General features: G+C 38.8%; 1 protein-coding gene across 1 annotated transcript in view; it reads left to right on the top strand.

Annotated features, from left to right (window-relative positions):
• CUNH12orf56 (chromosome unknown C12orf56 homolog) overlaps positions 1-13,446 on the top strand; it is a 71,253-nt gene that overhangs the window by 32,965 nt on the left and 24,842 nt on the right. The window contains 4 exon segments of the mRNA XM_054580229.1: positions 978-1,068; positions 12,966-13,027; positions 13,030-13,172; positions 13,174-13,263. Of these exon segments, the coding sequence (XP_054436204.1) occupies positions 978-1,068; positions 12,966-13,027; positions 13,030-13,172; positions 13,174-13,263 (386 nt within the window).

Below are 13,446 nucleotides of genomic sequence, written 5' to 3'. Positions count from 1 at the left end.
TGACCCTCTTAGGCCTAGACCAGTGCAAGCCGTCATGGCCTGCACCCTCTGCCTTTCTGTAGATGCCCTCCCGTCTGATATCACCTTTGGTCCTCCAGGGTGAGAGGGTTCTTTCTCCCCCGCACAGAAGTGCCTTGAGCTTCTCTTGGACCCACAGGAGTGAGAGACAAGAGTTACACAGAACAGTTCAAAAAGGAATGGGTCAAACTAGTACACTTAAGATTTTGCATTAGACACTTATTAGGTACTATTAGATTGTTTATTACATACTTATTACATACCATTTTTTAATCCCTCCAAATAAACAAACAAAATGCATACATAATGGGAGGAACTGACAGTTTTCTTGATGTAAATCATGATTGATTCTTTGAGCTTTATTTTAAAAAAATTTTAATTGTATTTTTCCCATTACCATTTACCTCCCTTCTACCCTCTTCCACCTCCGCCCACCTCCTCCCCCAGCAATCACCTCACTGTTCTCCATGAGTCCTTTTTCTTTTCTGCTTGATCCCTCCACCCCCTAAATGCCCAACCCGGCTCCAAGAGCTGTCAGCCTGCTCTCTGTGAGTTGAGTTTTACTTTAAATTCAGCTAATGTTTATCACATAATTACTCTGCCAGGTATCCCCAGTCGTGTTTAAACACATTATCTCATTTTCATTCACAGAATTACCATCCTCATTTCCACTGAATACACTGAGACCAGAGCAATAAAGTAACTTGTAAAGTGTACTGAACTTGAATTCACATGCTTTAATGTCAAAGCCAAAGATTTTTTTTTGTTATATCATGCTGCCCAGCTTATAATTTTGTACTTGTAAGTTTTTGTGAGAGTTTATATATACCCATCAAATCAGTACATGTGACTACATCTTCATACTAATGAATTAATTGTAATTAAAATGTAATTAATGCAATTAATTGTAATTGAAATATAATTAATGACCAAGTAACTTTTTTCTTTTTTCCTTTTAGTCAAGGAAGAGAACAATGGCTCTTTCTTTTGGAGAGGCAAAGAGCCTAAAAGTCTGGATGAATCCTCTCTCAGGAGAGATGGTTGTTTGGAGTATGTTTTTAACTTGCTAATGAAAACTTATTTTACATTTCATTTTGTTCATTTTTTTTAACACTTTTTCTTCTCTAATAGCTGTGGACTAAATTCTGTTTTTCTCATTATATGTAACAATGAAGAAGGTGTTTTGAAAGAACTTGCTTTCAATTCAAATCCAGTTAGTTAAATAGTAAAGTTATAATTTTTCTCATTTCAACTGAATATATAAATGTCACAAAATAATTGATTAAAATTAAATTAAAAAACATTTATTGAGCTCTGGTTCTGTTGATGAATAAGAAGGTAAGTAAAGCATAGTCCCTGTCTTTGACAAGCTGATTCTAATCAGGATACAAGATATTTGCATAAATAAAGATAACACAAAGTATACATACTATATGTCATGAATGAGTTTGAGCGAATTGTCAAAGAAATTTGAGCGAATTGTTAAGAGAGGAAGGTTTATATTCAGTTCTGGGAAGAAGTCAAGATGCCAGATGACGGTGAAGCACACAGCAAATAGAGATGGAGAGACTAGTAGAAGCTAAGAATGAGGCAGGAAAAAAAATGGAATATGTATCAGGAAAGGTAAGCAGACTAATGTGATTTAAAAATACAACATGATTACTAGATATAAAATTAGAAAGTAAAATTGGGCCCATATTTTGGAGGGTCTTAAAAATCCAGATGAAAGTTTTAGGTGTCATTTCATAGGATATGAGAACAACTATTGGAAGTTTTGAGCAGAATAAGATGATAAAAATCACTATTACAGGAAATAATCTGACAGTTGTGCTTAAAATGGATCGAAGCACGGAGAGACCAAAGATTGTTGGGAAGTAATGGGAATCGGAATTGGGTTAGTGGTAGTGGAAATAAAGAAAAAGGGAATAGATGGCAGAGATATTTCAGAGGTAGAATCTATAAGACTGCAATTGATTAAACATGAGAAAGATGGAGGGAGAAACCACTGTGGTTTCAAGCTGAGGTGACTGCAAGGTGATGCCTTTCAGAAAGTAAGGATGTCAGGAGGGATCAAATCCAGTGCTGGTTTAAACAGGTTAAGTGTGAGGTCCTCATCTGGTGGAGAAGTTCATCTGGCAGCTAAAATTTAAGTCTGTACGATGGGAAAGAAGTCTAAGTATAAATTTAAAAAGGAGTTTCCTGAGCTTCATAACTCAAACTAGGATTCTATTATGCACTTTAAGTATCTAGACATTAGGAGGAGGAGGGGAGCATGGGATTGTAAGAGCTGTGAGTCAAGCGGCACACAGGCATGGGGAAATTAACGTGGGTTGGGCCTTGAAAGACAGGTCACAGCACGGGGGAAAGAGCCAAGTTAGGAAGACATTGCAAAATGCCGTACAGGACAAGTGAACTCCAGCCGGGGAGCTTCACAGCCCCATGGCGCGCCACGCTGTGCACTGCCCTGGGCTGCCCAGAAGGGGCCTTTGACCAACGCACTTTCTCTGTTGCTCTCACCTTCTCGCTGTTTTATCAAGATGATCTGCAAGGTCTCTTCTAAACCTAAATTTCATTATTATAACATCCTTTCTCACCAAAAAGTATTTTTGGGTTTAGGAAGATTGTTTTTGCTACTGGGAACACATCACCGGGAGATGCTTTACAGAATTTTAACTTTACAACCAACTATTCTGGACAAGATAGGTTACACGAACTAATTTTTTAAAAGGTTTTTAGAGTTTAAGGAATTAGCTTTTAAAAATGGTCTCTGTGTTACTGTCTGGGTTTTCAAGGCTTTGGAGGTCTGATTACATTTGAAGCTGAAACATGGGAAAACACTTACTGGCTGAGACAGGGTTGACTGGTAAGTGTTCTGTTTTGCATTGCAAACCATATACAGCCCAGAATCCACACCAAAGACCCCTCTGTAATGCAGGGACTGGGGAGGGAGCAGCAGCCAGTATAACCGGATTGGTTCCTCTGCGGTTCCTCGATGGGGTGCTATTGGCGTTCTGTGTGGGGCTATTCCTTGTGGTGAAGAACAGTCCCGCACACTTTGGCACTTGAAATTCTCTGGCTGTTGCCCATTAAATGCCAGGAATGCTCCCCATTATTGTGGTAACTAAAACATAGCACCACACGTTTCCAGCAAAACCACCCCTGCTGTTTCAAGGTGACAGCACCCTTGTAAAGTTTCTTTGCAGTTCCCAATCCTGAGCTCTTTCTCCCTTCTCTGTGCAGCCCTCTCTCTTGCCTTCCCTAGTAAGCATCCTTGTTCTCCCTATAAAATTCTGCACTTGGGTTTTTATTGACACCACAGTGTGATAACTTAATAACACAAATTTAAATTGGTCCCCCCTTCCCTGGTATTTCCATTTTAACAGGCGTCAAAGCCAGAAGCTCAAGGAAAGCTCTATTAGTAGAATTTTGTTTTAACAGCTTTTTTTTAAAGGTATAATTCACACACAATAAACTGCAATATTTAAAGTACACAATTCGATACATTTTTTTCATACGTGTACACCAATGAAACCTTCGCATAATCCATCCCTTATCGCCTCCTTCCTGCACCATGGCCTGGAAGCTTTTTAAGTCAGTAAACTGGGGCAATGGTGGTTCTTACCTTTTTCCCACCTCTCAGAACTCAACTCTCTTAAGTTATCTGATGATGTTCAGTGCCTTAAAAGCTGGGGTTTTGTTTTTTTTTCATATATTTTTCTAGTTCTTGGTTGTTTTGGGTGGGAGGTACATCTAGTCCTTGTTATTCCATCTAGGCCTGAAGTAGGTGAAATCTAGTAGAATTTTAAGCTTATACCAGTATATATGGAAAAGGATTTGGACTGGTATCAGATCCTTCCTGGGACCAGTGAGGGCTCCAGAATTTCCATTAAAGATGGTAGCAAAAGGGGCAACCAGGGGACTCATTTACTTAGACTTTTGTATGCTTATTTGGAGTGACTTCAAGCTCTTTTTCCTCTGGTAGGCACAAAGGCACTGTTTCTATGTAGTGTGCATATATATTTATTCGTGGTGGCTTGCTCAGGGTGGGGGTGCGTGGCTGTTATTGGAGCTCCTAGGGAGTGAGAAGCACAAAAGCCCCCTCCCCTGAGCCTCTGCCTTTGGAAGCCTGCTGTTTTAGGCCAATTCAAGCTACCAGCTCCAGCTCCAGATTATGATATGAAGATAACCCTGAGGCTCAGAAGGACTCCAAAGATCAAAGATTCATGTATGTCTACTATGCTGCCTTTTACAAAAAGATAAAACCATAACACTTTTAGAAAACTTTCCTAACCAAGTAAAGTATCCAAAACAAGGTTAGAGTCAATTCAGTAGGAGAGCTCATTTCCCAAGCACTCCTGCTGTTTGAGGTTAGATTGGCTATGGGGCTTGACCTTGCTGGAATAAACCAGAATCTGGAACACAGTTGCTACTTCCGAATGTATTGTTACTGCTTTGAGATTAGTTTGTGCTTTTAGCAGCACGCTGGCTGACTATGTGAGGAGACAACCCAAAACATCTGGAGTTTGGGAATAAAGCCAACCTGAAATAGTGGCAAAAATTCATGTTTTTTTCCAAGCCTGTCCTTGTATCGGAATTTTTCAAGGGCTCATAGAAAGTTCAGACTCCTTAGCTCTACTTTGACTACCAATCCTAAACTTTAGGGATGGGACTCAGTAGTCTGGTTTGGTAGCTCTCTAGATGCTTCTGTTAGCAAGCTACCAAGGTGTGGGAATTCCTGGGCTTGGGAGTTAATTTACTCCTGTATTATTGAGACTCCCGAGTTCTACGCCCACAGTATATCTCTAATCCATCAACTTTTTTCTGTCTCCACTGCCAGTCCCAGTACAAGGCACCGTCCTCTCTCACCTGAGCCTGCAATACTTCTAACTATCCTCCCTGCCTCCATTCTCAGTACCTGCTGTGGTCTGAATGTCTGTGTACCTCCCAGATTCATATGCTGAAAGTCTAATGCACCACAGTAATGGTATTAGGAGGTGCGGCTTCTGGAAGGAGCTCTAATCATGAGTGGCATTAGTGCCTTATAAAAGAGGTTCCTGAGAGAGAACTCACCCCTTCCACCATGTGAGGACACACTGAGAAGACACTGACTACGAACCAGAAGAGGGTCCTCACCAGAAGGCAGCCAGAGTGCCCTGATCTTGGACTTCCCAGCCTCTACAACTATGAGCACTATGTTTTCCATTGTTTATAAGCCTGTGGCGTTTGTTATAGTAGCTCTCACAGGCTAAGACAGTGTCTCTTTGCCTCCTCATGAATCCATTATCTATTTTAAAGCCAAAGTGCTTAAAATCTTTCAAGGGTATCGCACTGCACAGAAAAATAAAACTTTTTACATGTCTAGACAACCCTGCTAGATGTGGCCTAGGCTTACATACATCTCCAGCTACGTCTCGGGTCACTTCACCCCTTGCTCACCACGCTGGCGAGAGCACCTCAAGCTTTTCCCCACTCAGCTCCTTTGCACTTCCTTTCCCCTCTTAACATGGCTCAGCCTTTCTCATCCTTCAGGCTTTAGCTTGAATACCCACAACTCAGAGAGGTCTTACCTGATCATCCAGTCTGTAGCACACTACCCTCCGACGAGTTTTCTTTAGCACTTTCGTGAACTATAATTACATGTTTATTGCCTGTCTTCCCACTAGGATGTAAGCTCCCTGAGGGCAGGGACTTTGGTAGTCTTGTACACTGATGTATTTCTAGTGTTGGCCCAGTTTCTGACACACAGCCAGTGCTCAATATTTGTTCTTGACTCATCATGTTCTTTACAACCTAGCCTGACTTGCATTCTATAGTCTTTGGGGAACATAATTTGATCTAAATCCATGTAATAACAGACCATGTTTTGAAAGGGTTGATGCACTTCATTGTTGTCCTGAGTGCTATAAAGTATTGGCTTCTGCCAGGAAGAGTCTCAGTCTTGCTGTCACAGACCACTAAGTTCCAAACATGGCCTTTGTATCTGGAAATATTGAGATGAAGGCAATGCTAGTGATAGCCATCCACATGCTCTCTGACTCAATATCTTTATTGCACATTTTGACATATAATACCATATAATTTGACATATAATTTTTCTACAAAACTCTGATAGTCTCATTCTTTTATTCCAATTTAGAAAAATAAAAGAGATTGCTAATTGATTTTGCAGTAATTATTTTAGGTTATTGTGGAATAAGCCTGACTTAGGTTAAAAAGGGAATTTATTGGAATTATTAGGGGTCACACATGTAATTCAACATTCATTCAACAGATTTATATACAGAGGTGGGCAAAAGTAACTTTACAGTTGTTCAAATGGAAAAATGTTTAATGTAAGAATAAATAATAATACAAGAATAAACTCTGTGTTTCACATACAACTGTAAGCCTACTTTTGCCCACTCCTGTAGATGTAGACATAAATATAGATACAAATGTAGATTGATCTATTTAATCTGTCATGTTCTGCTTGCTGGGCTCTGTGTTTGATTTTAGATATACAATGGTGAGCAAAATCAGCAAGTTAGAAACTGTATCATAGGAATGTAGGAACGGTAAGAATGAAGCTGGGATTAGGCATAGCTCGAACTTTGTCTCTGTCTCTTTGATGTCTGTGGATCAGCTTCATTTGCTCTCACTGAATACAACGTGCTCCATGGCCTGGCAAACAAAGTCACCAACTGTCTTAAATTCACTTTTTACAGCTCCCACCACCACGAAGGCTAACTCACACACTTTCTTCAATCAAATTTAAAAATCCTGGGCAAGTGTCTGATGCCCAGCTTGAATAAATGAGTCATTGCTGAAAAATATGCCCCATAGACAATAGGTCAGGGTTTAAAAACATGTCAGCTTCAGTGTCCTCCCTATGTGGAAGGGAGGAATAATTTCCAAAAAGGAGGGGTGAGAAGGGAGCTAGGTGCATTATCTCATAGCTTCTAGCACTGTCATTTCCATAATTAAACATCTAAGTCAAAAGTATAAACGAAAAACATGCTAGGATAGAAGACACTAATTGGACTAGAGGACTAAAGTGTGGTATCGTGTATACAGCTTTGAAACAACTTTGAGGTATAATGTTTTAGGCCTAAATATGAAAAGCTGCAGGTCATAAGAAGGATATAGTTATCTTGGAACATCAGACTTATACAAGTATGATTACTTTTCAGGGTAATAGTAAACAACAGGTCTTTTTATGCCAAAGGGATAGAAAACAGACTAGTGATCTCTGATAATGAAATTCTCTCTAGGTTTCTCTACATTTAAGTGAAGCTTTTCATTAGTGGGTACTGATATGCATTTTACAAGAGAACACTCAAGTAAATATCTCACCAAAATGTTCTTTTAGCAAAAGTATATTGTGATCTATTTAAGAGTTCCCTAGAGCTAGGGGGAAAAAAAGATTGCTTATTGCTTGCAAGTGTAAAAAAGCATAGAGGAAGATCAAAGTAAATAGAATATTTTTACAGTGCTAGCACAGAGTAAGATTCATATAAATTTAATTAAGTTCATCTTGATACAGAGCGATCTGATCAGATCACTGGGGAGAAACAGGAAGGGACTGTAGGAGATAGGATTGACTGAGAAAACTGAGTACGTCCAGAGCAAATGGAATTATGGGCAAGGATATTTGAAATAAAAGCAGGGCTTTCGGGCAGCTGGCTCAGGCTCTCTGGCTCCTGGACTGGCTGGCTCAGGCTCCAGGGCTCTCTTCCTGAGGATGCTTGGATGATCGTGCTGCAGCTGCCTGCATTTCCCAACAGATGGTATTTTGGATGGAAAGGAACTCCAGGCACAGCCTAGGATTGGGCTGGCCTGGCAGAAAGTGGCAGGGTTATTCTTCTTTGGGTGTTGTAGAGGGGACGACCTCTGAGGCAGAAACCTGCCGTTCTTCCCAAATTGTGAAGCTTTTGAGCAAAGACACCTGTCCTTTATCAGCAAAACTTTCCCTCTGGAATTTTGCCTAGGGGGTGGCTGTGGGCAACAGGGCCCCAATTGCTGTTGGGTAACAATCTTGAATAACCCAAGAGGAAAAGAAATAGTGACAATGCTTAGCTCTAGGCCCATACCCCTCAGGGTGGATTTTGATCTGTTTACATCTATACATAGCCTCGACTGATGGATTTTGCTAATGAAAATTTAAAAGCAGATTTTCTCATCCCAGGGCATGGCATGTAGAGGAACAAACTTCTGGAGAAACGCAACTGTTTAATACACAGAAGTAGAGTTGACCAGCTTGGCATCCTTATGCAATAAGATTGTGTTAACAATTGTACATCATTAGCAAAACAGAAGGAAAAAAACAACCAAGAAGGTAAATCTTATATTTTTTTTCTAAGAAGAACCATTTCTTGGTAGAAAGCAGCAAAAGGGAGTTGTATTATTTCTCTCTGTATAGTAGATAAACATGCAGGCTTGGTAGCCACACTGGCTGACTTCACATTCTGACTTAGCCTTGGGCTATTTAATCTTCCCAGGCTTCCCTTCTCATGGGTAGGATGGGGCTCAGGATACTGCCTATCCCTCAGGGATGGTATGTAAGGGCTAAATAATGTACATGTAAAGTGCTTAAACTGTGTGTGGCACTTACTGAGTCCTTACTAAGACTTAGCTCTTTTGTTACTGCTGGTTTTCAGGAAGTCAGCCAAAGTCAGTCACTGAGCAGTAATCTATTTGGCATCCTCAGAATCCTTGCTCAAGCCTTGGGACAGAATAACTTCCCTCTATTCTAATCTTACTAATAACACTATAGTACTTAAAAAATCTAGGTATTGTTATGCATTAACTTGGCATAAGGTACCATATGTATTAATTTTCTAAGAATTTCTTACGCATTTGTTCTTTAGAGGATCGGGCCCTGTGTTCATGTGATAAATTTTCTGTGTAACTAATACAAATCCAGAATGGTTAGGAACTCAGGAACAAGGATTCAAGGCCTCCAACAGCTGCTGATATAATAAACTGGTTTGGTCTCAAAATTGACTCTGAAAACATTAAATAGATATATTTTCTTGCATATAGTTCATAGTTTATCATTACTCAGAAATATTCATTATTAACTATACATTTATAAAAATACAAAAATATTTGTTGAGCATTGGGGTAGTAGAATTTAAACAAGGCCCAGAGTCAACAACAGCTATAAATTTTCCTCTAAAATATGTTGTAGTTAAGTCACGTGTATTTTGACATGTATTTTCATTTGATTCTAAGTAACTGAATTGTTTTTATTATTTTCAGCAGTCTGATTTTGATGTGGCTAATATGGGATTCTTTGAGTTTATCTGTTTGGGATTCATTGAGTTTCTAGAAAATATAAGTTTACGTCTTTTGCCCAATTTGGAGAGTTAGCAGCCATTATGTCTTAAAATATTTTTATGTACTACACTGTTTCTTCTCTCATGCTAGGGCTTTGAAGACATGAATATTAGACATTTTCATAGTTTCACATAGTTTCCTGATAGTCTATTAATTTTTTCTTCAATCTTCATTGTGTTGTACAGATTGGATAATTTCTATTCATCAGTCCTCAAATTCAATGATTCTTATCCTTTGACATCTCTATGCTGCTTACTGAGACTATTTAGTGAATTTTAAAATTTTTGGTTATAGAACTGTATTTTTCCCTCCTAAAATCTCCATTTGACCCCTTTTTATATCTTTTATTTCTCTGCCAAGACTATCTTTCCATTTGTTTCAAAGGGGTTCCCTCTTATTTGTTGAAGCATGATTATAACGGTTACCTTAAGTCTTTGTCTGATAATCCCAAATCTTTGTTATCTCAGTATTGATATCTGTTAATTGTCTTTTTTTTTTTAAATCCTCATTGGAGGACATTTTTTTCTTTCATTGCTTTTTAGAGAGAGAGGATGGGAGAGAAAGAAACAATGATGTGAGAGAGAAACATCTGTTGGTTGCCTCCTGTACATGCCCGGACCGGGGACCACATGCAGCCGGACCAGGGGTTGCACATGCTAGGACTGGAGACCAAAACCACAGTCTAGGTACGTGCCCTGACTGGGAATTGAACCTGCAACCTTTCAGTTATGGGATGCTGCTCCAACCAACTGAGCCACACCGCCAGGGCTTAATTATCTTTTTCTTTATAAGATATTGATTTTGGGGGGGAGCTCTTCAAATGTCAAGAAATTTTAGAATGCATCTGGGACATTTGAGTGTTATGTTATGTGATTTTATGTCATATGACCATGGAGAGTCTGGTACTGGTCTTCATGAGCCTCTCAGTTATGCTTAGATATCTAAGAATTATTTCCTGACTTTGAATTCTTCCATATAGAGTTGCTTATATTTTACCAGTTCTGCTTTAGTAGTATCTTCATGGGGGATTTTTTATTAGGAGAGCTCAAATCCTAGATCTTGAGATCTAGGTCAATATGACTTCTTATGAATCATTGTTCTCTATTCTGCTTTTTTCTCATATTTCAACATATTAATCTGATTATTTATTTCAACCTGATAGGTTTTTTAGCTCTCCATGAAACTAAACTCTCCATTTTCAACATTAGTGAACTTCTTTCTTATCCTTTTTAAGAATTTCTTAAATAATAATTTTTTTCTAATTCACCATTTTTCTTGATAGAGTCAGTATGCTAGCATACATGTATTTTTTATTCTTAGCTGCATTTGCACCTAACAGGTTTTTCTGAAGCTGTTCAGTTCTGCTTTTTTGGACTGTGACTTTTAACCTGACATTTACAGCCTGAAGGAGTATAACTATCTTTGATGCAGAGGGGAAAAGGAGAAAGATGACTGGTGCATACTTTTGGTTTTGGAGTTTTCTTTCCCATTTCTCTCATCTTTTTCTCCTTTGTGGCTTTTTTTCCCCTAGAGATACATAATCAGCTCATTAGAAAAACACTTGACTTTTAGCAACTTTGTTCTATAAATATGAAGTCGACACATGCAAATTCAAGGTTCTAGAATTCTTGCTTATTAAAGAATTACTCTTTAATCAGACTAGTAATGGAGGGTATTGACGAATTTCAAATGAAGGATACAGTTTGGTTTTATGAGTTGGCTTATTTAACTAGTGAGGCTATAATGACCATGGCATTTTCTTTTACGCTGCCAAAAAGGTAATCCTTTTCAGAAACCCTTTTAAAATCTCCAAAACAATAGATTTTTCATACAACTGAGTAAATAACAGTCCATTTAAGAGAGACTTTCTGTAACTACCTAAAATCATTTTGTTAAGTTGTCACATGAAACATGTTGTGCCTAACATGAACATTGTAACATATTTTCATAACATTACCAACATAAGCTACCCACTGGTTATTTAGCTCTCTTCAATTTCCATGGAGAAAAATTTAGAAAATACTATCTTCAAGAATAGAAAAACTCACTTTAAAGAAAATTGGATGTTTATCATCTATTTCAGGACTACTCGTATTCATTTAACTGAAAATCCTAGTGTGAGCATCTTATGTTCTGAGATACTTTTATAACACTGGTATATGACAGAATCCTATGAAGAAATAGGATAATGTAAGATAATTATGGCTGCTAAAGGGGGTGGAACTCGAGTGACTTGTGTGTGTGTGTGTGCAACTGTGCACATGCAAAATCAGTGGGGGAGGGAACTGATGGTTGGAACTCGGCACAGTTCATAGCACTGTACAGACAATGAATGAATTTTATACCTGTTTAAAATTAATTTAGGAACTAATGAAAAGTAAATGGCTTTCCATTTACATGGCAGTTACAACCTTGTATGAGGGAGACAAAAATACTGTAATATGCCCTGGCTGGTGCGGCTCAGTGGATTGAGTGTCAGCCTGCGAACCAAAGTGTTGCCGTTTCAGTTCCTAGTCAGGGCATATGCCTGCGTTGTGGGCCAGCTCCCTAGTGGGGATTGTGCAAGAGGCAATCACACATTGATGTTTCTCTCCCTCTCTTTCTCCTTCCCTTCCCCTCTCTCTAAAAATAAATAAATAAAATATTTTTTAAAAAATATGGTAATATAAAATGATAAACCAGCAAACGAGGGCAATATAGGATAATAACAGCTAGCACTTACTGTTTCCAGTGTTACAAACATATTGAATGCATATTTTCTTATTTAATTCTCACAGAAGCTATATGAGATTGGTGCTGTTATTGTTCCTATTTTAAAATTAGGAAATTGAGGCTTAGGTCAACCAGTCACATAACCACTGAGTGGCACAGCTGGGATTGGGGCTCAGAGCTCATCATACTCAGCAGCTTCGAAGCCTCTACAAGTTGCTTCCTTGTGCTTCAGAATAGAAATGGGTTGTGGTGAGTGGGAGAGAAGAGGGAAGGTAAAAGACTGATTCTGAAAAAAGTACTGAGGCTTTTGGGATGCTATTGGAAATATCAGAAGAGTATCAGCAACAGATGAATCCAAACACCATAAAAAAATCTCTCTTCATATCTCCATATGAATTGTTTTTTTCTTTATAGGATCCATTAGAAACGCACAATGAAAGTAGTAAAATCAGGTTTTGGAACTAGAATGAAAAGTCCTTTCAATGGAAATACTGGGCTTCATGAAGGACAGGTACAATACTTTAGATATAAAACATGTTTCTTTAAATGATGTTGAGTAGAATTTTATTACTGAAAGCAGAAAAGCATACTGCAGAATTGTGTCATATCTCCCCTAGGTCAGGGCAAGCGAGATTAAATTACTCCCTTCTCTTAACAAGTATTCCTTGAAAACATTTACTTTCAGAGTCTTAAACTGCTCCAGTTGGGCCACTGGTTTCTCTGTGTTCCTTCCTATTAAATTATGAATATCACATTTAATGCTAACTTCTGCCCAACAGGAAGCACCAACAGAATTGAAACTGCAACCTTTCAGTTATGGGATGCTGCTAATCCCAAATTTTCTGTCCAGCGACTCGACTCTGTCCTCCTTCAGACCTGTCCGTTCAAGGCCTAAGTGCCTCTTGACCCTTAACTGCGCCCTCCAGGAGGAGCTGCCAGTCCACATCAGCCACTGACAAGGCTGTCAGCGTGCCACATTGCGCAACACAAAAGAACCCCTGGGACTTCCAGATCACAAAGGCTGTCTACGAGAAATCCCTTTCAAGTGAAATGGGAACGGAAATGAGTTTTACTTAGGAAATTCCGCCCTGGCCTTCCCTTTACAAAGCAACCCAAACCTGGAGAAAAAAAGAATCAGAACTTCATTTGTACATTATTTCCACAACGTCATCAATATTTCTGTACATAAAAAGTTCATGGAACAATTATATTATAGTAAGTGTCCTCATGAGTTAACCTTGACTTGAGTATTGTTTTTTAGGGTAGCCGTCCTTGCTCTACCTTCCCATTCTGGAAATTTAGCCTTGGAATTTAATAATACTGTGAAAGACAAAATGCCCCTGTACAATTAAGGAAATGGTTTTTTTCAGTTATTGCAATAGGGAAAATGCTCATTAA

Source organism: Pteronotus mesoamericanus, unplaced genomic scaffold, assembly GCF_021234165.1.
Source record: "Pteronotus mesoamericanus isolate MK-2021 breed Mesoamerican mustached bat unplaced genomic scaffold, CSHL_Meso_final contig_56, whole genome shotgun sequence".
NCBI lineage: Eukaryota > Metazoa > Chordata > Mammalia > Chiroptera > Mormoopidae > Pteronotus > Pteronotus mesoamericanus.
The sequence above is the reverse complement of the archived record's forward strand: the minus strand, read 5'-3'. Positions and strand labels throughout refer to the sequence as shown.